The 24653-nt window shown below is 42.4% G+C and overlaps 1 protein-coding gene across 1 annotated transcript in view; it reads right to left on the reverse strand.

Moving 5' to 3' along the window:
- The window catches only part of JAZF1 (JAZF zinc finger 1), a 73520-nt gene that overhangs the window by 18990 nt on the left and 29877 nt on the right, over positions 1-24653 (reverse strand). Inside the window, exon 2 of the mRNA XM_015405793.1 lies at positions 12651-12847. Within this exon, the coding sequence (XP_015261279.1) occupies positions 12651-12843 (193 nt within the window). The 5' untranslated portion in view covers positions 12844-12847. The remainder of the gene's footprint in view (positions 1-12650; positions 12848-24653) is intronic.

The raw sequence follows: 24653 nt of genomic DNA on the forward strand, positions 1-24653 counted from the left end.
TTTGTCACACCTGCCTTTTTACTGACAGAACCAACCAAGCTTGGTTACCTAGCAACAGCCACTGAAGGGAAAGTGAACCCCACAGCAGGAGGAGAAGAGAATGGTTTGATAGCCAGTAGTTCACCTCAGTAGCCAGCCAGCAGCAGAGGAGCTAAGCAGGAGAAGCGTCTTCATCAGGAGAGACAGCTGTTTTGGCAGTTTATTCTGACAGGGAAGAGTGGCCAAGCCGGTTGTGGGAAGGGACAGGAGCAGACACAGCACCCAACATACAGCACACGGTTGATGGGCCAATGGCTGATGGAGTGCACAGCACAGCCAACGGGAGAGCTGGAAAGTGCCAATACACTAGGGTGTGTGTGTGTGTGCGTATGAATGATATTATACGTTAGCTTTATATTGATATTATAGAGGAATAAGACTTGTATTGGTGTTGTGCTGATCTGTATATTACACACATTTGCTGCACTGGAAGTAAATAACTGGCACTAGACAATTAAATTACTAGAAATGAAGCAATAGCACTGATACATAATGCAAAAAGAAAAAAATGCAGCAAATACAGACAAAGACCGGATGTGCCTGACAACACTGTGTGCTCTCTCTTTCTCTCTCTCTTTCTCTCTCAAATGGTAGGCCACATCAGCAGCTGTGCCACATGCATGTTTGCAAGGCCCGTTAAGACGAAAGGCAGTATTTCAGCCGCTGCTTTGTAGAATGGAAATCACAACTAGTGATGACTTTATGAGCTTGGTCTAGACAAGGGGGTTACTCTTTGGTAAAATTGCTCCTTGGGGAGGTTACTGTGAAAATTCCCATACAACTAATTACCAAGCCACTGGGGCTTGCTACCGAAAAAAAAAAAAGGATTTGGCTTTGAGAAAAGCAGTTACTGGGAAGCCTGCAATGTAGCAAGTCTTGTCATCAGGGCACAGCAAGGATACTGTGGACACAGGAAAGAGAAATAATGATACAGGGCAATAAAAAGGGCAGGCTCAAATAAGAAAACGGCCTCAGGCGTAGCAGATAAGAAGAGAGGGTTATATACTTGGAACTGTTTGATGCAGGGCTTCCTCTGGCTCAGTTCCTACAAACCAGGATTCCATTTGGCTGGTGCACGGCCCACCTACCAGGCAGCAGGAAACCTAAAGTTCCAGAATCACAGGAGGTTTACACACAGCCAGGCTCCACACACGTTTCCCATCAGCATTTTAACAGTTTCATGGAATTAGGCAAGATACACCAACGTGATTATGACAAAAACGAAATTAAGAAGAACAGAAACTTGACTTTTCCCAACAGGAAAAAGAACCGGGGATTAAGTGCTTCCTAGGAAACACTGACTGTGTGTGCACTTGATAGTTTGTCACATATAGCTCCAGACAGAATTAATTGTTGCGATCTGTGCTATACAGACTTCATTTGGACATCAGAACAAAACGTTGATCAGTTGAGACAGGCAGAAATGTGGCATACGTTTGCTCTGCCTGTGGGCTCCATCTTTTTTCCAAGAGTAGACAGCAATGGGGATTAGATTCCAGTAGCACCTGAGAGACCAAGACTTTCAGGGTCTATGCTTTCGAGAGTCAAAGCTCCCTTCACCAAACACCTTTGACTCTTGAAAGCTTATACCCTGAAAAAGGTACTACTGAACTCTGACCTAACTGTTCTACTGCAGACCAACATGGATGTTCTCTGAAACTATCTTCTTAGTTTAGGAAGCCTTCTATCAAATTCCAGTTTGCTGTGGTATCCAAATGTGGGTAATGTGAGCAAAGTGACGTGAGTTTCCTCTCCACAAACTGAGATTCTAATCAAGGAAATTAACACCAATTTGCCCCAGTGCTTGCAGTTCATTTTTTTAAAAAGCAAACTGGACTTTGATTAAAGGTCTCCCCAAACATGGAAGCTTTCCATGTGTGGACAAAGCAAACAAGCTGTATTTTCATCTGTCATGAACAGAGCTTTACTGCAATGTGTGACTGCAGCCAGTGTTGCTGTCTTCTGTTGCCCATAAGTATTACTTCCCCCTGCTACTTTCTACTACTAAAGAATTAGGCAGCATGCCTTACCCTTCTCCAGATCATTGGTCTATCCATGTCTACTTTGACTTACTTTCTAGGCAGGGAAGAGTCTTTCTCAACATCTGCTACCTGAGATGCTGGGGACTGAACCTGGCTTATTCTGTGTGCAAAGTGTATGTTCTACCACCGATCCATGGCAGGGTGTACATGCCAGTTCAAATACTCATTTGGAGATGCAGCCATGTTCATACAGATTTTTGTAATCAGGGATCCCTAAATTCAAGAGTAAGTGATGGACATCCATATTTTTATAGTTAAATAATGAGGGTACATCTGTTTAATAATTATTTGAAATCAAATAGCCTAAAATATTCGTGACGGCTGAAGTTCTACTCACAATACTTGCTCATCTGCACACTGCAAGATCTAGGGAATGTGCCCCCCCCAAAAAAATGTTTAAAATTCATGAAATATAGTCAGGGCCTAAATAAACTTCCACTTTAGTTTTCCAGAAACAACACTGGAGGAGTAATTACACAGTTTATGAATTTGAGGTAAGTGTACAATTAAAACAAACAAATAATAAAAATACCAACACACTACGGTGAATTTCAAAAGCAGTTTGGGAAACTATATAAAGGCCAAAAATAAAAATTCCACAGTCCCTGTATGAGCTTAAGTAGCTTTTCGCATCCCAGACTACAGTTCTAGACATACAGATGGTATTACTCTGGAACGTATCAATCAAGTTGTAAGTTGCTTTGGCTACGGTCATATTAAACCTTTATGTTGGTCTTGCTGCATTTCCCCCCCTACAATGTACATTATGGAAGTTTTTCAGCACCTGCAAGTAGCAAGGTACACACTCCCTTCAGATGCTGGTGTTTCATCTAAAGGATGAGGGAGGCGCAGGTAGGCACAGAAGGCAAACTATTTTGGTTTTGAATGCAAGTGTCTTTGTTTTGTCTGGACCTTCCAGATTATATATAAAAACTAATTTGTTAAGCACTAAATTTCCTCAGGTTGAGTTGCGTGTATTGTTCCAACAGCATAATATTTTGCTTCTGTACTGTGACTCCCTAAACAACAGCATGCAAATAAGGATCAAAGCAGGCCTTCATGCAAGAATGCAATTCCTCTGCAAAATATTAAAATAGCATAAAAATAGGCAAGGAAAGTTTTCCCTTTGTAAAGCATCCAGCACCAACACAAAGAGATTTTAGTTCATTTCTTAAGCTTCAGTTCGGAGTAACAAGAAGGCTCTGAGTATTTTAATTTTAACAGAATACTGGAAATGAAATCTTAAGGAATCCAAATATTACACTACTTGCCTCAGTTTTAATGGATTAATTTTATACACACATTTTTTTGATTTATAACATGTCTCAGCCAATGCTCTTTTTCTATCAATGTGGATCAAGGGACGAGTGCAACAGAAATCTGTGGTCTACAGTGTTATGTGGTTTACATTTGAAACTAGAGGTTATGGTGCCAATATGTTACACCTACACTGACTAACTGCATGTATATTTTCAAAATAATTTCTTTTGGCTATAACACATATAATCAGTTTTGATTTAATTTGCTTTGCATAGCCAAATAATAAGCAAGCAGGAGCTTCTACCAGTGCAATTAAGGAGACGGCTTCGTGGCCATACAAAACATTTTTTTTCCAAATCCAAGTACAACTTTGTTAATTCACACTTTGGCACACTCCATAACTCACCTGCAAAAATGGCATCCAGCCCAGCTCTATGCAAAGATTTAATAGAAGAACTGTTTAATGAAGTCTCGCATTACTACACTCTTATTTCTAGTACAAATTGTTCTGTAGGAGAGCACCTAATTTAGTGAGCTAGCCTACATTAAAAATAAACACTACTTTGCCAAGAAAATTAACATAGGGAGCTCATTTTTTAAGCGTAGATGTCTAAAGTCATCTTAAATAAGATCCTGACAAAGCACTGAACATTCTGGCTTTGGTTGGGCATAAGTTTTTGTTTATTTTAAGAACTTTATTTATGATACAAATTTGGGTGTGCTTTGCAGAGAAATATAGATCAAAAATTTACACCAACAGAACAGGAATTCTGATCATGTTTATTTTAGTTTTAAAGCCTGCCAAGAATTTTTTAAAACAGTGGGTGAGTAATGTTTCCTTAATCCTTACATCCTTATATGGCAAGATCACTATGGCTTGGATCCAGCAATGTGTAAGCTGAAACATAGACTTAGCCCAGTTCTGCTTGCACAGGACCTTGTGTAACACCTAATGCTTCCCTCTCAGTATATTGTACAGCTCAGTATATTATACAGCTCAGAAACTGGCTGCACAAGCTCTTACACAACTGAAGTAGGGTTGCCAGGTCCCCTCGTTAGTCCGGCGAGGAGATTTTGGGGGGAATTCTGGTGGTTGGCAGGAGATGCTCTGATATTTGGGCAAAACTCTATGGTTTTCCACCCTCAAACCATAGAGTTTGTCCAAATACCAGACAGTCCCTGCATGATGTCCCCGCTGCAATGACATCACTACTGGTGGCATCATTGCATTGGGGACATTGTGCGACGACATCCCTGTTTAGGGGTGGGGCTTCCCCTGCCGGCCAGCTGGTCCATGGTGGGGAGAAGCCACTGAAATCGGGATCCCCCGCCCAGACATGGGGGCTGGCAAGCCTACACTGAAGGCAAAATAAGTCTGACTTAGTGCAAGCAGCTACCACTTGTGTTTCCGCTTGTGCAGGAGCCAGCAGAAATTTTGCATTGGATCCAACTCTATATTTTCCAGATGAAGAACTGAGACTGCAATGTGGTAACTTGGTCCAAAGTCTAGGTCCAACCACTGCTTGTTAGGCAACATCGTTAAGCATCTATCAGAGACAAATGGGATGTGGTTCTAATCCCAAGGTCTCATGTCAAGGATCTCCACAAAAGACTTCCCTCTCCATTATATGTTGTATCTGTTCACTCTGCAGTAGCTTGTCTTCCATTAATTTAAAAGCTAAGAAGGTGTTTGCTCTTTGGGTTGAATATATGCTAGAAAAGTGTAATTGCCCTACAGGTTTGGAATATACCTGAGCAGCAGCAGTGTGTGAAATAGCAGGTGGACTAGAGACACTTCTCAATATGAAGTGTAATTATGGATGGTTTAAGGAAGGAAGGAAGTGAAGCCTGAAGAATTTTTTGCAAAGGTAAAAAAAGGGACAGAGACAGGGATTAATCGGGACAGGAATCAGAAACTAGGTACTGATCCTGATAAACAAGAATAGCTGGAGTATAAGCTATGTTACATACTAGATATCAAAATTGTTTGATACACTGCTGTGCTCTCATTGTATGGTATCATGCAGTGTTCCCTCTAAGCTGAGTTAGTGTGAGCTAGCTCACAGTTTTTTAGCCTCCTGCTCACACATTTTTGTCTTTGCTCAGGAAGGATGGCTCCGGAGCAAACTGATTTATGCAGCAGCCAAATCACTCACTCACAACTTTAATGCCAGCAGCTCACAAAGTAGAATTTGTGCTCACAAGACTCCACAGCTTAGAGAGAACATTGGTATCATGTTCTATGGAATATGGAAGACACTTTGGTTTGCAGGGCTCAGTGAGACAGAACAAACAGTGCAGTATCCTATCATGTTGTGTGGCTTGTTTTTAGGGTTGCTAGTCCCCAGGTCCCAGCAAGGGTTCCTCTGCTTTTCGGGGCTTCTGCCCTGAAATCCCACCCCCAAACAGCCAGGTGCAATGTCCCTGTCGTGATGACTTCACCCAGAAGTGACATCACGTTGGCAACATCCTGGAATGCCCCCCAAATCCCCCTGTCGGCACGGTGAGGGGACCTGGCAACCCTACTTGTTTTGATATTGATAATTCTTATGATGTTATTGTATTGTTTTAATTTTGTGAGCTGCCTTGATCAGATATTTGAAGAGGCATCATACAGTTTCTGAACAAATAAATAACTCAACAACAAAGAAACAGTTACAGAAATTTGGCTGCACCTTTTCTTTGTAAGATCATTGAGTAAAGTGGTTGTTTAAAAATATGTAGAGCCAAATATGGGGCCGTGGTGGCTCAGAGGTTAAGACGCTGAACTGCAGGCTGTGGAAGTTCCGTAGTTCAGCATTTTGAGACTCTAGTGCCGTGTGACGGAATGAGCTCCCATCTCTGGCCCCAGCTCCTGCCAACCTAGCAGTTTGAAAGCAAGAAATTGCAAGTAAATAAATAGGTACTGCTTCAGTGGGAAGGTAACAGAGTTCCATGCGCCTCGGTGTTTAGTCATGCCAGCCATGTGACCACAGAAACGTCTTTGGACAGTGCTGGCTCTTCGGCTTGGAAATGGAGATGAGCATCGGCTCCTAGAGTCAGAGCTGAGCACGACTAGCTGTTGAGCAAGGGAAACCTTTACCTATTGCCAAATATACTATCAGGTTGGACCTCTATCATTCCCAACTGCAATACAAGGAAGCAAAAAGTGCTTAGACTTGCAAAGCAAACAAGATAATGCACATTTTTTTCCTAAAATAACCTTTTAAAAAGCGTTTTCTTTTTTTAAAAAAAGTGGCATCATTTTGTATACAATGGGAAACATTTAACATATAATGGTTGCAGTCACACGCACGAGATAATGCGCAGGGGAAGCGAGGCGATTTCCCCGGAGGAAACTGACCCGCAGTTGTGTGATCACACAGTTCTTTGAAGCTGCGGGCATAGCCCGCCACTGCGTAATCAGATGCAATCACAGGTGAGTCGGGGTTTTTTGCTGTTTTTGATTCGTTTAAACGAAGGATCAATTCAATTCAATTCAAAACCTTTATTGGCATGGATCAGAGTCATAAACAGTCACCCTTCAGTTCATGGATTTAACACATAGCTTCCTCATTATAAGGCAGTTACAGAAGTTAGCCACCGCTTCAATAACCACTGTATTTTGTGAAGCCAATAAATGGTACAACATTCTGTCATCTGATTGTTTGACATCTTTCTTAAGTATGGCTTCTAGATAGACTGCCCGAATGTCATCATACAAACTACAGTGGAGGAATACGTGTTCGATTGTTTCAATCTCCTCTGAATCACAATCACAAAACCTAACAGAGTAGGGGATTTTCTTAAATCTTCCAGCTAAAACCGCAGAGGGGAGCACGTTAAAGCGGGCCAGCATAAATGCTCTACGCAGCTGTGGAGAAGTCAAATCCGATAAGTATTGTGCAGGGGTGTTGATCGGAAAACGTGCCCATCTTAAAGGGGAGCATCTACCAGAAGCCAAGGCTCTAAGCTCTTGCATCTCAATATCAATTAATCTCTGTTTGAGCAGGGCAAAGATGTGTGCTTCAGATAAGGACATCATATCATTCACGCATAACCCTATTGAGACTATTTTCCTTTAAACGAAGGATCAATGAATCGTATCTCCACATTGAGGGCTTCCTACGGCAGTTTGCAATGATGCGCTTACTGAGAAGGGAAAAAAACAACAGCACAGAGTCGGGATAGCCTGATCAGACCATACCGATGCCATGAGAGCACGTTGGAGCGATCACGCAGGGGAAAGTTCATCTGTGGCCCGTAGCAACCTGTTTGCTACTGGACCCCAGTGTTTTTTTACTCCGCTTCTGCGGCAGAGCAAAACAGGTTGCCGACGGGTGCAGAACGCTGGGCAGATGTTTGCATCTGATCACGCCCTTTAAATCCACCCGGCATTCGTGCCTATGGCATGGCTAATTGTTTGTGTGATCACACTCAATGTACTGCTGACCCACAAACCCCAGTGTGACATTAATTAGTCAATGTTTTACCTAAAGTAGTACTTAACTCTCATTGATTTCAATTGAATTTAAGTGTGGTTATGGTACTTTTGGTTGCAGTGAGACCCGTGCATTCTCAAATACTGTACCAGAAGTACATCTAAGAAACATTTGGTGAAGGTCAATAGCTTTTGTAGTCCAGGTGTCCACATCTGTCCAGTCTTCCACAGGAAACCTTCAAGGATGGATATTTAAGCACCTTTCATGAGCAGTTTGTTAAATTGCTGAATTGCTCTGTTAGGGTTTTAAATTTTTAAAGCAATTTTATTTTTTACGTTTAAAATTTTAAAACTTACTTGTTATTTTTAATGAATACACACACACACAAACAAAAAAACCCTGAGCCCACATAAACAAAGATGCATGTATCAAATAACAAAGATGTATATATCAAATAACACCAAATATGGCTTGAATCCACTGACGCACAAGTGGAAACATAAATGGACTTACCACAGTTCTACTTGTGCAAGGTTTTGTGCAGCACTTTCCTCCATATCTCTGTCCTATGGGGTGGCAAGATTTCATGCGCTCCCTCAGCCATTGGCCCGTCGGCTGCCAGTCAAGACTACTGGCATGCCATTGGCCAGGTCTGCTCCTCTTCCCCACCCACTCCCCTTTCAGCCACTGTGCTCTGTGTCAGAAGCTCTGTGTCTCCCGATGAACACAGTTCTCTTGATTAGCTCCTGTCTGGGAAAAAGGTTTCCCTCGGTGGCTGTTGTGAGGAACTCACAGGGTTGCCAGCTCCAGGTAAGGAAGCCAGTTTAAGGTAGCCAGAGTTTGGGGAGGGGAGAGGGGAGGCCTCAGCTGAATAGAATGCCATAGAGGACACCGACCAAAGCATTCTAACTTCTCCCTCAGTGGCTGTTGGTAGGCAACCAAGCTTGGTTCGGCCAGTAAATAGACAAAGGAACAAAACCCTTTCTACGCCTCTGTGAGGAACTCATTGGGCCCAGTCCTGAGTATGGTTGCCAGCTCCAGGTTTGGAAATTCCTGCGGAGTCCTTCTGCCCCCCCCCAAATGCTGCCCTCCACAGGATCCACCCCCCAAATCTCCAGGTATTTCCCTACTCAGAGCTGGGAAGCCTACTTTCCCCTCAGTGCCTGCTGCTGGTCAACAAGCTTGGTTTCTGTCAGTAAAAGGCCCTTTACACACCTATTTTGGTCTTGGGAGAAAACCCATTGTGTCCTTCTACCCTGCTGACAGGCCCCTCCTCCCATGACAGCCAAGGTGACGTCGCAGTCAGGGCTTCAGAGCACAGTAGAGGCTGCAGGTGGGGGTGGCAGAGTGGGGCCTCAGACAGGTATAGTGCCATAGACTCTGCCCTCCAAACCAGCTATTCCCTCATGGTGAACCACTGTTGCCAAAATCCAGCTGAGGGTTGGAGATCACTCAGAATTACAACTGCACTCCGGATGGCATTGATCAGTTCCCCTGGAGAAAATGGTGGACTTTGTTTCCTTATACCCTGCTGAGTTGGCTCTGCTATGACAGCCAAGGTTATGTGGCAGTCAGGGCTTCAGAGCATGGTGGGGGCTGCTGGTGGGGGGGAGATGGACAGCTGATCAGTGAGGGGGAAACGAAGGTAGGTTGAGGCTTGGCTGGGAAGTAGATAGGGTTGCCAACTCCAGATGGGAAATTCCTGGAGATTTGAGAGATGGAGCCTGGAGAGGGTGAGGTTTGGGGAGGAGTGGGGCCTCAGACAGGTACAATGCCATAGACTCTGCCCTCCAAACCAGCCATTCCCTCATGGGGAACCATTGTTGCCAATCTCCAGGTGGGGGCTGGAGATCACTCAGAATTACAACTGCACTCCAGATGGCATTGATCCGTTCCCCTGGAGAAAATGGTGGACTCTGTGTCCTTATACCCTGCTGAGGTTGCCATGGCAAATTGATGCTGAGTGCCCATGGCCTTGGCACTCTCCCAGAGCCTCTTTCTAGCACTCATTGTATTTATTTCCACAATGGGCCTTATTCCTAGTATATTATAATGGCCAGAAGTTGGTTGCACAAGAACTTGCCCAAGCAGAAATGCAAGTTAGGATACAGTAAGTCTGACAGTGCAAGCTGTTACCAGAGCTCTCTGTCTCTCCTTTTGGAATTTCTGCTTGCAAAAAGGCTCCAGAGCAAGTAGATATTTTGCACTGGATGCCACCATATCTGTATCAAGAAAACAACCAAGCCAGGCTCCCCAGATCCCTACGTTTATCCTTCACTATGCCTAGAGCTGTGGTGAAGAGTCACACAGCAAATAATTATGGCTATTAATTATGAACGACAAGAACAGGCACAATTACATAGTGCCCACTCCATGCTATACTTGCTGCAGGACATCATAATCCCTATCTTTAATGCTCTGCTCTCCCAGCCAGTCCTGGGATGCACACATATTGGGACTCTGGAGAGGAGAGGGAGGAGTGGATCACATTATGGGTGAGTGGGAAGAGGACTCCAATGAGCTCTATAGTAGGGTTTGAATTTGCCAGCTTATAGTAGGTAAGTCTCTGCTGGCACTGCTTGTCTCTGCCAGTGCTTAATGGAATGGGGGGGGGGAATGAGTGGGAAAATGATGGAACCTGGAAGTGATGTCACTGTTTTGCAAATTTTCTTGATTTCTGTGGTTTTTACCATAGAGATTGGGGGAGATCCTAGACCTTTTGCAACATAGCGATATAACTTCTGGGTTCCTAGCCAGAAAGGTCATTGGTTGCCACACAACACCATTTTGCCAGTCCCCACTTCCCAGATGCTCCTGCTGCTATTGGTGCTGGGCTGGCAACCCTACTCAACTCTAGAGCAATTTCTTTTAAGCACCTGCAATATGATGGGTGGTGCCCAATATTAGTCTATTATATATTAAGATTACTTTTCGAAGGGGGAAAACCTCAACTTCCAGTTGCTCACACCAATTAAAAATAAATGCTTGTGGCAGGATTTGTACATTAAAATGCATATATACATGTCTAGACATATTGGGCTGGATCCTGTTGAGTTTTTTGTGTAGGAGGAAGGTCTCTTGGTTTGGAAGAAAGCACCACTGATAGTAGAATGGATCAATGGGACCCAACTCACTATTGTTATTACCACCCCTATCACCACCACTGCGACCTCTTGTAAAGTTAAAAGGAAATGAAGACCTTCCCAGTGTAAGGAATAGTTTGGTGTGTGTTTTGAGTTGTTCACTGAATTATCAACCACAGTTACAAAACAAAACAAACACCAACTGAATCACTTGATGAAAACTGAATAATAATAAACTATTTTCCATCTGTCACAGGAATGTGAGCATAGTGCTCTCCAGGGAGATGTGATGGAGCTCTTTTGAACTTTTCCCAACTGCAATGGAATGGATTGGAAGTTTAGGTATTAGCATTTAGAGGGACTGTTCAATTGTTCTGTATACCCATTGTATCAATTTGGTTACATATTTTATATTGTTATATGCTTCCTGTATAATTCTGCCATATGATACATAAATAAATTATAGATAACAAAAATTCTCCTGCAGACCAACATGACCACCCTCAGAAACTATCTAGATAACAAAAGTTCAATAAGTTGTTTACTGGACTATTTTGTAATTTCTCATGTTTCCTCTGATAAGAAAGCTAAATGAGGTGTGTCATGCTCAGCACCTTTCCCCATAAACAGAAACAGATATACTGAGATAAATCTGCAGAGTGAGGATATCTACCATTGTATTCATATTAAAAGTAGTCTATCACAACTTGAACTAATTATTTTACAATAGGTATTACTAATAAAGCCATAGGTGGCACTCTCTTTTTTGATTGGTCAAGTTTTTATGGATTCCTCTAAATACTGACTCACTGAGAAAAGTAAAGGGAGGCAAAGGATTTATTTTGTTTTCTCTTTTGGTTTACAGTTTCTGTTAAACTAACGGCTTGCTTCTCAAGGCTTTCAGTAGGAGACTTTTAAAAAAAGCTAGGCACCCGTAAATAAAGAGAAAAAGAGATGATGAACCCTGGTAACTCTTATACAAGAGTCAAATCTAAGAAATTTTCATTTGGTGCTTGCTGTACTTGGTGCTGGTTAAAGACAACTTTAAAGATCTTAAAGGCCTGCGAAGCCAATTTTATGTTCAAATCTCATATCAATTTTGACACACTTTCCACAAAACATCTGGTTGATGTAGCTATTGTTTTAGGATTGTATATATGTGGTATACAGTGAATGCATATGTGGGGAGAGTCGGATTATGCTAACTGGCCATATCCCCTCTCTGCTTGATCTCCTGGTGCCTGTGTTTTATACAATGTCAGTGCAGAAACACTGGTGCAATAGCAATTGTGCTGCCATGCAGAGACTCGGCTTGCAGCCACCCTGCATTTCCCCTTTAAGTCCAAACAAAGGAGGTTTTTCTTTGCTAAAGCTTAAAGAGGAAAGCCCCATGAGTTGTGATCAGAAAAAGTGGGCACATATTGGTCAAAATCCCACTGAGGAAGCAACTTTAGGTAAGTAAATTACATTTGGTATAATTAGATTCCCCCCCCCCCTTATAGAGTGAGGAAAGTTTTATAAAACCAGGAGCCAGAGGCAGTTCCTCTTGGTCATAAGATATCCTTACCCCCTTTTCACACATCCTGCCACTCAATCTACCTCTCTCTCTCTCTCTCTCTCTGCCCCCTACCACTTATTTGTCTAAAGTAAAACAAAACCTTCTGGTTTTTAAAAATGATGACAAATAAATGAAGGAATAAAAAAAAGTAAGCATGATTACTATGATATCTCTATTGTTGTGTGCTTACGTAGTATTTTCCACGTGTACTGCATCGGCTAAATCAAAAGAAACTAGTGCGTCTTACCTGTAGGTGTACTGCTACGAAATGAAGAGGAAGGGGTAATAGGTGGCGTGACTGGAGGTGTAAGGCTTCCACTGCTGTGGCGTGGAGGAGTAGATACATTCCCACGGGACACAGAACTTGATAAAGTCAAGGAGAGTTTTGGCTGAATTTTTTTCTTTAGGGATTCCTGTTCTCGTCGAGCTGCATCAGTCATAAACCTTAAAACGACAGTGAACAGCAATTGTAACTGAAGAAGTGTTAACATAGAACAACTGTTGCAGGACAACACTTAACACTAGGGCTGCCGACTCTGGATTGGGAAATTCCTGGAGATCTGGGGGCGGAGCCTGGGGAGGGCGGGGTTTGGAGAGGGATGGGCCTTAGTGGGGTATAAGGCCAGAGAGACCAACCTCCAAAGCTGCCATTTTCCAGCAGAATTGATCTCAGTAATCTGAAAATCAGTTGTAATTCTGGGAGATATCCAGGCCCTGCCAGGAGGTTGGCAATCCTACTTAGTACCATTTTTGCGTTATTATAGCCAAGAGCAAAGAGCTGACTCCTGTGCGGATAGCCACAAGTGAGTCACTGGGCCAGTGTGAGCTATCACTCAAGGTGCTACAAAGCCCAGAAACTGGACATTAGGGAAAAACACACCACCCATTGCCTTTGTTTTAAAAAAATTGGGAAGGGGTAACCCCCTCCAATTATATTTGCTGGTATATGTCTGCACATATGCAGTGTCACATATAGGAAAGTGCTGGAGTTTGGCTATAAAAATCCCAAATGCACAAAGAAATGAAGCGGTGTGGAGGCACAAGGGGATGAGCAGGAGGAGAATGAGACAGCAGAGGTGGGAAGGGGAAGGGGGGAAGTGACACCAACCACGAAGACGGGGAGGAAATTGGATTGTTCCTGCATTTCATTATGGTTCCCCCTCCTGTGTCTTTTCTGATTTTCTCAAGTTGTTTTGGGAGATACAGAGGTGGGAAAAGACTAAAGAACTCCACATCCAATTTCCATAACACTATGGACCAGTAACAGATTAAAAAAAAATTCAACCTGCAACCAACAAAGCGGAATGATTAATTCAAAGAAATCAATCTTCAGTCTTCCATCCCACAGCAGTCTATTATCCTACCACCTCCCCTGTCCCTTGGTGCTAAATCACAAATTCTGTTTTGTATCTCTGGGCCTGCAAAGTTTTCTCTTGAGCCTTGGCTTTCCCTTTTTTCAGCTCGGTCCTTTTCCCAGTTTGGAATGGGTATTAAAAAGCCTTACGTGGTCAGGCACATGGCACCTGACACATCACCTGTTCCCAAGTGAACATGCCCATTTGTTAGGACCTTTAGTTGGGGCCGTTTCCCAGCATCCCCACACCATCTGAAGTGAGGCTGGTAGAATATCCTTCCTCTGTACAGTTTCCGCTGGCACAATTATTATTTTGCTGCACCAGGTGTTCTGCTGCAGATCCCTTGGACTTCCATTCTACCATACTGTCTTTTTGTACACTGGTATTTGACTGTTTCCTCTGAGCTGTAATCTATTCTATTATATGAAAGAGCAATACTCAGAGGTCCAAACTGAGAAGTTTCAAATGGCTACCATCTTCATGGAAGGATGCAAAACATGCGCCAGGAGTTTCAGCTATGTAGTGGAATGATCTGATTGCTTTTCTCCTGACACCATTAACATTGGATAATAGATTCATTTTGCTGTGAGGAATTGTTTAGCTGCTTCCAACACTAAATTTCTCCCTTGAAACTACAGAGACTTTGCTTGCAGAAGTCCAAATTTTCTGTAAGTCATGAAGAAGTCTTAAAATGAAAAGCTGGTATTTTTTTTTTAAAAAACCCATTAAAAAAATGATAATCTTTTGGTTTTGTTCTTTGACACATTTATCACAATGCATGGAACACTTATCAAATAACTGTTTGTACTGTATTATGAGAGTCCCTTGGACTGCAAGAAGAACAAATCAGTCAATCCTCAAAGAAATCAACCCTGACTGTTCCCTGGAAGGCCAGATAATGAAACTGAAGCTCAAATACTTTGGCCACCAAATGAGAAGGGAGCACTCACTGGAAAAGACCCTGATGCTGGGAAAGATTGAAGGTCAAAGAAGACGGGGACGGCAAAGGATGAGATGGTTAGACAGTGTCAGCGATGCAACGAACATGAAATTGAGCCAACTTCGGAGGACGGCGGAAGACAGGAGAGCCTGGCGGGAGATTGTCCATGGGGTCGCGAAGAGTCGGACTCGACTGTGCGACTGAACAACAACAACTGTATTATGCCCCAAAGATAAAGATATTTTCTTTGGACTTGCATGTCAGCAACCCAGTTCTGAAAAGAGGAATCGCACACAGAGCTTTCTTTCCTCCAAGGTGTACCACCACTGTGCTCCTCCTGCACTATGGCCCATTATACCAGCCCCTTCCAATCCTGGTGCCTCAAGCCAGGTAGCAATTTTGCACTCTAGCGAGAGGGATAGTTATATATAACCCCATTCCAGTGAAGAAAAGAGAGACAGATAAAAGACTGCCAGCATGTCTCAGGCAAGAGGGGGGGGGGAAGGCAATACCCCCCCACCCAAGGCCAAGATGTTAATGAAGCAGATAAACTTGCCACTCCTTTTTGAGTATGAGCTTACTCTTTTAAATTGCCAGTGAATTACACTGGCGGCATGTAGAGGGTTAGTCCTCTAGCAAAGTGGCATAAAAACAAGTCTTATGAGTCTATCAGCTTCTGCAACCATACAATGTTCTGATTGAACTCACAGATCCAAAATGATTCAGGAAGAAAGTCACTAGAACATGGATCATATGGGGTAGAACAACTTGGGGTATCATGAGGTTGAACAACTTGGAAATCCTACCACAACACACCCTTCAAGATTCTCAGGTCTCAGGGGCCTGAGCTGCCTATTTATCAGTATCCCATTTACTGCTTTCACTGACTCTTAACATTCTGTGTTCCAGCAGCTTCACATTTTACCAGGCCTGTTTGGGGGGTGGGGCTGGGGTTGTCGCTTTAGCTATTTTACAAAGCTCTATTTCCTACATACTGATGGAATCCCCCCACCCTTCTATGTGGCTGATCTGGTTTTGCTGCTTCTATGACCAGCATGGAGGCCAGACATTTTATTGTTTGATATGGGGATAAATAAATGCCATTTTGTCCTTTGATCATTCTTAGCATCTGGTGGTATTGTACAAGGGAAGCACACTGCACTAGAAGCCAAGCAGAGCTCAAGCATTCTGAGTCTGCAAGAAACTTTTAACATAGTTTCCCCTCTCTCCTTGGTTGTAACACATATATTCACCCTCAAGGGTCATAAAAATGTTAACATCATTTCTGAAATGTCATAAATAGACCATAAAATTGGGCAGGGCACCTCTGGATCTTGATGAAGAGTGCCTATCCCACTGAATCCCAGGGCCTGAAGCCAAATACGACAGGATTTCTGTGGTGGTAGTACTGAATTGGTGAGAAAAAGGAGGAATGAATCTCAAGGTATGGACAACATCAAGTGTGAAGGCTAGTTTTTGTGCTTCATTTCAACTATGTCACCAGCTATAGCACTTTACTTTCTACCTCAAAGATAATGGCTTCCTTCCCTTGACTTCTGTGGGTGAAAGTGAATGCAAGTCACGATAGGATGTAGAGTTGCCAGCTCTGGATTGGGAAATTCCTGGAGATTTGGAGGCAATGCTTGGGGAGGATAGAGTTTTGGGAGTTTTGGGAGGGGGAGGAGTTAGAAGGGATGTGAGGCCACTAGGGCGTCCAAGCCCCACTTCTGAGAAAACCCAGAAGTGATAGTGGGTAGCTTTAGGAACTGCTGGGAACTTTATGGTTAATATACGGTTCCTAGTGATTCCTAGAGCTTCCCACCATTACTCTGGCAAGCTACCCTCCCACCATGTCCCCGCCCCCAACCCTCCCACCAGCTGGAAGACTCAGCCTGGCAACCCTAGACGCCAGGGGAACTGGTCTCTGTGGTCTGGAGATCAGCTGTCTTTCTGAGAGAATGCCAGGCCCACAACTGCAGGCCAGCAACCTTACATGAGATGATGGGCACTCTGCTAGTACAGTGATAATAACCTCGTTATCTTATTGTCTCCAATGAATTGTTCAACATCCAAATTAGCGCTTTAGAATTTCCTAGTGAATCACCATTGCCCTACATTATATAGGTTATAGAACATTTAAAACGATGTATGACACTATTAGGCCCCAAATGTATGGGTAACCATTAATTAAGTAGATGGAATTAAATGTTTGAGAGTTCTAACATTAAAAAATTTATAATGCCAATAGATTACGCAAACCAGATCACATAACTATCAGATCACCTATTAAACCAATACCGAGTCAATTGCCAGGAAAACAAAATGGCTCCAATAATGAGAAGCCAACCATTATTTTTCTGCTGTTTTCCCCACCTCTGCAGTGACCTCTCTAGATTTAACTTTACCAAGTTGGCATAGCTCTTTCAAGCACGTCCTCTTACAGAGGTAACTACGGTCTGTCTGTCTACCTTTTAGTGGTTCATTACCAAAACTCGTCATTAATTACTGACAAAAACCAATTTTCAGAGGGATAGCTGCATAAACCAAAAGAAATGCCATCTATTCTGGCTGTAGCTACACAGTTATTAGCTTGCTCAGACTAATTTTTCAAAAGGCTGCATAAAAATGGGGTAATAAACCACTGAGTACAGTTTAATGCAGCAATTATAATCCCAGAATTCACCTTCACAGCAGTTAACAGCTAGCTTGTTAGGGCATTCATCAGCCTTGCTTTTGCTTTGGGTCATTAATTAACAAACCAGTCATCACTTGCTGCTAACAATACAAACTTGATGTGTTACTGCTTAATCATAGGAAATAGCTTTATGGATGCTTCTATTTCATCTCACATCCTCTGGGTAATATGGTTCACATCCTTTACTGTATTGTACAGTAATTAAAAAAAAATCTTTAAAAAGCTACAGTGCGCATTATTGGATTAGACAATGTAATATCTCTTTAATAAAATGAATTTATGCTGTATTTAAAACATATTTTGAAACAAACCATTAATTTGTTTAATTTATGCCAGACTACACAGAGTTTATGAAATGACACAAAAACCCATGGTAGGAGGCCTAAAGCTCTCCAGGGAAAGGATTTTATCATTCCCCCCCCCCCAAGTAGTTGTGGAGGAAGTGATTAATAGAGAGAAGTGCCCACCAGGTAGACTGTCTGGACAGGATCCCTTACAGAAACAACAACAAAAACGATGGTGGTCCCTAGAGTCACACTCAACATACAAAAGGAAACTTTAAAAAATAAAGTTTGAATTCTGCTTTGGCACAACAGCACCTGCATGATCCTGAGGCTGGAGGAAATACCCAGGCTAACCTTTCCACCCAGTGACATGAAAGAGTATTTTCCCTCAGCAGTAAGCAATCTAATAGGCATCTTTGAAACCAAAGACTAATAAGTTCTTTTGTTGAGCTCAATAAATTCCACTTTTTCTGCAAGGGAACTCATTTCCAAGTCAGGGCTAAACAAGGTAGAATGCTGGCAGATCTTTGAACAGCAGCCACACAGGACTCAGTTTGGGATGGGGATGTGGTACAGGGAGACAGGGGTTTGCCAGTTCTCCATCGCATTCACACACACCCCCATTGGGATTAATCCTATAAGGGGGAAAGGACAGGCACCTTCTTTCAGTGGCTACATCAGGAAGATCTGTTCACAGATCTCTCAGTGCCACCTCATTGAATTCACTTAGGAAAAAGCTATGCTATATGAGGTAGATTGGACATTAAGGCCACCAAGAAGAGTCCCAGTGGGCTGATGAAACCACCCCAGCCCAAAGGGTTAGTCATGAGTTGAAGGCTTGCCATGGCGAGGGATGCACTTGGCCAGCCCACCCTCGCTGTGCCCACCCTCACTGTGCTGATGGACAGGATGTGCCCACCTGGCCTCACCAAAGGACTGGACATGCCTGAGCAGCCCAGCATTGCCAAAGGACAGGACATGCACCCATGACATCATTTTAATGAAGAACAAGATGTACTTAGGAGCTGCGGTGGCTCAAGTGGTTAAGACGCTGAACTGCAGGCTGTGGAAGGTCAGTAGTTCAGCAGTTCAAGACCCGAGTGTGCCACATGATGGAGTGAGCTCCCGTCTCTAGTTCCAACCTAGCAGTTCGAAAGCAAAAAATTGCAAGTAGATAAATAGGTACCACTTTGGTGGGAAGGTAACAGCGTTCCGTGCGCCTTGGTGTTTAGTCATGCCGGCCACATGACCACAGAAACATCTTCGGACAGGAAACGGAGATGAGCACCGCAACCCTAGAGTCGGATTCGACTGGCTTTCGAGCAAGGGAACATTTACCTTTACCTTAAGATGTACTTGCCCAGCCTCACCTCACTAATAAGGGCCAGAACAGCTGCCGGGGCTGTCTAGCTTGACTGGGCACCTCCTGCTCAGGGTTGGCCAGGCAGGTGCTTCCTCTATTTCTTTGGAGGGGGCTGTCAGGGGTGAGGCCAAGGCTGGCTGGGGGCAGGGCCCTTTTCCAGGGCCATTTCTGCACCCAAATCCACCCCCTGGTGACACATGACAGAAGATTACTGCTAAGTGGACAATAATCCAAACACAATTTTTGTATTTGGGCAACTCTTTATAAGATAAATTTAAAATTACATTTTAACACAATGGCATCACCATTCTTAAAGTGTTGATTGCTGTGAGCTTTGTACGTGCTTGTAGAAGGAGTTCCAGCACAAGAAGATTATCAGAAGTGCTTTATCTTTGTCTTCAGCTTCAAAGAGAATCATGCCCTACACTAAGATCTAAGTTTGTATCATTGTAAAACCGATAACCACTACCACATTATGTTTTTTTTTAATGCAGACATTTTATGGGACATTAAATTTATCTAGCACAATGGGGAACATAAAACATATGCAGGCTGAATCAGGAGGTATAAAAAAGACATGTCAGATATATATCAATGAGGAGAGAGATACGGGAAATCCAATTAACCAGAATGCATACTATTTTCTTTAACATACCATCTAATTTCTTTCACATTGTCAATCACCACACTCTGCTCTAAACCTTCCCTTCATAATTCATCTGTCAGTCAAGAATTATTTTTTCTTACCATAAAGTTCTAGTGTAAGGAATTTTGTAATATGAGATTACTTGACCCTGATTTAATATCACTAAGTATGGAACGATTCTTTGTCCTTCATATTCAGAAGAAACGGAATGATAAGTGAGTTTATTGTTACCAGAAGCAATAAGAGCTACACTTTAAAACAGAATAGGACAAGTACAATCACTTTTAGTAGCTAAGCCAAAAGTACAGTCATGGGGGAACTGAACTGAGATATGACATTGGCTGGTGTTCACATCAATCTCTTTCACTGAATTCAAGCCCTCCCTCTTTCATTGGGATCTTTGTATATTTAATGCAGTGAATCAAAGTTCCATGTAGTCTTGCATCCTCCTTCCCACAGTGACTGATGACCAGATGCCCTGGAAGGCCTACAGCAGGGACACAAGGCCAAACTTCAGGCTGCTGCTTTCCAAGCAAATGGCATTCAGAGATATACTTCCTTTCAACATGGTGGTCCATCAGCCATCACGGTGGTCCATCAGCTATCATGGCTATTGATGTGCTTTTTGTCCACGATTTGTCTAATCCTCATTTAAAGCCAGCTAAGCTACATGAGCACTTTTAGACACCTATTGATAAAGGGAATTCACTTAAGTCAGCTGCTTATCAGCGGTGAGTCAGGAGGGGTATGAGGAGGATGCTCCCATGATGCTGGGTCAACTGAACTCCCAGCTGCTGTATGGCATGTGGGGGGGGGGGATGATGGTGCAGCTCAGCAGCACTTCTGTGCACAATTCTGTGCAGGGAATAAATAAATAAATGAGGTGCCATTCTAATCTGACAAAAAAGCAATAACAATAAATAGCAATTTCTCTCTAAAGTTTGTAGGTTGCTAGGTAGGCGACTAAACTCCAGGGTCTCGAAGACCGCATTTTCCAGACATGCTTGAAGTGAGGTGGGGAAGAGAGCTATATCCTGGGCAACTGAGTTTCACAAGTTCATTATGTGCTGTGTGAAGAAGTGCTGCATCTGATGCGTTGCTTCAAGCAAGTTATTCTCCCTCAGACCCTGCTGCTGCCCATCTGCAAAAGAGACCTGCTTCAGCATGCCGCTTTGAACATAAACCCAATAAAGATTTTACAGCACTTTGCTTTAAAATGATAAGTAGCAGCAATATGGGTGAGTGAAACCACTTTAAATCTGCTTTTAAGTTGTGATTCGTTGGTGTCCTTGAAGGGATAAAGTATTCTGTTGCTTCCCACTTCCTCTAGAATTACTGGAAGATGGCCATGACAACCAGGAGACTGTGCCATGATAGGAAAAGACTGCCATTTGAATAAGAAAGAATCCGCAGCCTTTCAGGCAGACAGCAGGAAGTTGCTCAAGCATTGTTTTATTTGCTTTGTCATCACTATTGCACAAACCAAGGTTATTGGGTTTTTTTAAAAAATTAGCTTGAAAAACAGGTCAAGGAAAACAGGTAAAATCTAGTTTGCTAAACCAAAGTACAAGATAGCCATACTGCAGAACGATGGGAGGGAAAACACATAGTGTAATTTAACTACCCCCCAAAAAAGAAATGGTCAGCCTTGTGAGGGGAAAAGTATAAATGGCCATCTTAATTAATTTCCTAATGTAAAGCACAGCTGTAGCAATGTTGGCAAGTATCACTCGCCTGTACAGTGGGTAAGTGAAATCATGCTTTTTAATTAGGTCTTAATGTACAAGGCTACATTTTATTTACCCTCGAAATTACAATATCAGCATTTTAAACCAGTCGCTTGCCTGTGCAAACAACTTTATTAATACTTATATCTGAATGGTCTAATCTCATCTACAATGTACCAGATTGAGTTTCAACAATTAAATGGCCATTTTTTTGTGGACTCCTGCTGCTATGTGAACTAGCTGTAGGCTATTAAAATAATGAGTCCGGGCTGAGTCATCTGATCTCATGCTTGGTGCAAAGCCTGAGGAAAAGGACTTTGCCCACAATTCCGAGCCTGTTTACCAGACTAAGCCCAGACTGTTGGAAGCCTTGTGTGTGAACTCCCTTCCCCCTCCCCTCATCTGTTCTAGCTCCATGCAAAATATGGTATAACAGAGCCCTCTGCAGGTCAGCATCATTGCTTTGCTCACCCATCACTAAGGTAATTTCATCCTCACCCAAAGGACACTGACTGTACTCTTCCAGAATCTAATGTGGTAAATAAAGATAAACCAGGTCCCCGCCTCATGCAACAAACACCCATTTTAGAGGGGTTTTGATCCACAAATATCCTTCTTGATTTTTTTGTATGCAAAGAAATATAAAACAAAAGTCCAGTGGCACCATAAAAAACTGGCAGCATTTCTTTCAACTATGCCACTTTTTCAAACCAGGACAAACTGATTTCCTGAAGTTGTCAGTGCAGATGACGTAGGTTACAGATGGTCAGATGCAGATTACAGTTAGCACCAGAGAATTCTGGATAAGAAGGAACATTCTTTGTTCTATTCAAAATAACTACAAAACTTTCAGGAAAGGAAATGCTTTGCTTACATTTGTCTAACTAAATCTGCAGATGGCATTTTTTAAAAGGGAAGCATAACACCTTGATTTTAACCATATAATCCTCTTGATTTCCTTTTGCAGCCTCAGCTGAACTGGCAAAGATGCTTGATTTGTAATGAAACTCTTAGACGATAGAAATTAGATCTTGATGTTTAAAATTCTACATGCATATTCAAAAATACATTATTTTTACATTGCTGCCAGATATATGAGTTCAAAATGATTATCGGGAAGACATATCAAAATTCATAGATGAAAGTCGTACTAAAAATAATATTCATTAAATATTTCAATAGGACTTTTCCTCCCTGCTGTTTCTTGGAATATATAGATTTATAATCTGATGCACTATATGCAAAATATCCTGACCAAAAAAGCTTTACACTTCAGATCTTCCAATAAATCTCTAAGTGTATGTAGATAACATAGTTTCTTTAGACCTGCCTGCAAACTATATGCCTTGTTCTAGACCATGATCTCTCCCTCCTGACGCAATCTGGAAACTGAGGGCACTTCACACTAGCTGCCCAGCCCTTTCCAAATTACTTACAAAATGATCCGATTCATGCACACAAATTATAATAATTATGGTGATACGGAACTTGTCTACAAGCCAGGATAAACAGAAAAAAACAGAGCAAAATAAATATTTTGATTCAGTGGAGCTGTGTTGAAATGTTCTCAAATATCACCAGAACTTAGAAACAGAAAACCACATCTTTTGGAGAAAAGATCCCAAATAATGACTAAAAATACCCTAGCACTTCTGAGGCAAAAAGATGATTCAAATGTCTGGATACATTTTGTGCCAGCCAGTATGCATCAAATTAGCAGCAACACAGAAGCTAGATGTGAAAGCTCTGGCAATGTTATTTCCCACCCTTCTATTTCTCATATCCTTTCTTTGGGGCAGCAGAGCTTAGTCCTCAAGGTCAGTAGCAAAATTCAAACAATGCACATTGCTTACCATATTACCCACAGCAGTGGGAGAAAACAGGTGACAAGGATTAAGAGCAAAATTAAATTTGCATATCTTCAGCTCTGCAGTGGGAAATTAACACCAGTGTAACATGATTTCATGGCAGTAACATGGCAACAAAAAGAAAAGCATAAAACTTAAAACCTGTCCTGCTGAGTAGTGAATATAGTAGATAAAGCGGGGGAGGGGAAAACGACTCAGTACAGCTCTTGGCAGTGATAGGAAGACAAGTGCTAATGGAAGAAACAGGCCCCACAGTTAAACCACCTATATGACATCAGGCTATCAAATGTTAACAGCTCACATCATTCTAGAAAATCTCTCCAAATCCACAGTTTAAAAAGGGAGAAAGCCACAGATCATTTAAGAATAAAATGAGAAAACACAAGGTATAAGCCAATTTGTAAACGAAAATAGTGTGTTCCATAGCAAATTACAATTAGTATGTTAAAAAATTTTTAAATGTTCTCTTCATTGTGAAATTTAGTTTAGTTTAGTTTTGCTTTCTAAATAATAGGCTATAAAGGACAGGTAAGCTGGTTAAAAACGGCCAGGTAGAGATCTTAAATTATACACTTGATCTATAACAAAATAGCCCTAACATGGAAAGCCCAAGACAAACATAATATTAAAAGACGTCTCTCAATGCTAATATATAGAACTGTCAGCCTACTTTCTCATGGAACTGACATATTGGTGAACCACCTACCTTAGCTGTTTGAAGCTAGACTTTCCCCCTTCGTGCTGTAGGCATAGCATCAATAGTACACAGCAATGTCTTTGTATTAACAAGTTTACAGTGTGTGTACCATCAATCACAACCAGTCCCAGGGATATTAAGCACTGTTTCTTGGATCTGGTGTTGAGACTTGACCATCAGGCAAATCAGGAAGAGATTAATGGATTTCACATTTCAGCAACTCAGTATTATTGAGGAATTTCACATTACCCTTTTAAAACCATTATTGTACCGTCATGGAATAAACCGGTACAGGGACGTCTGTTTCACACAGCCTTTCCATTCTGGCAAGGAGCCGTCTCTGAAGCAGTGTGTCATTTCAAACTGTGCCGCTTTCTTTTCCCGCCATTTTCCCCCCACGTGCACGATCTCCCTGACAGGGCTTTTAAAAAAAAACATTCTATTGGGAGCGCTATGGCGCTGTATCAGGACTACAAAGCAGTGCCATAGTGACCCCATTGAGGTGCCTGGACTCCATTTAAATACACTGACATTCGCTACTACTGTCCCCTGGAAACATGGAGCTCACTGGATACAGAGTTAAAGCGCGGTGGGGGGGGAACGAACAGTTTTGAAACCCAGGTAGCAAGCTACTCTGGTGCTTTTTAATTAATCAAAGCCCAAACTAGTAAAACG

Source organism: Gekko japonicus, unplaced genomic scaffold (genome assembly GCF_001447785.1).
Source record: "Gekko japonicus isolate JY-2015 unplaced genomic scaffold, Gekko_japonicus_V1.1 scaffold126, whole genome shotgun sequence".
Taxonomy (NCBI): domain Eukaryota; kingdom Metazoa; phylum Chordata; class Lepidosauria; order Squamata; family Gekkonidae; genus Gekko; species Gekko japonicus.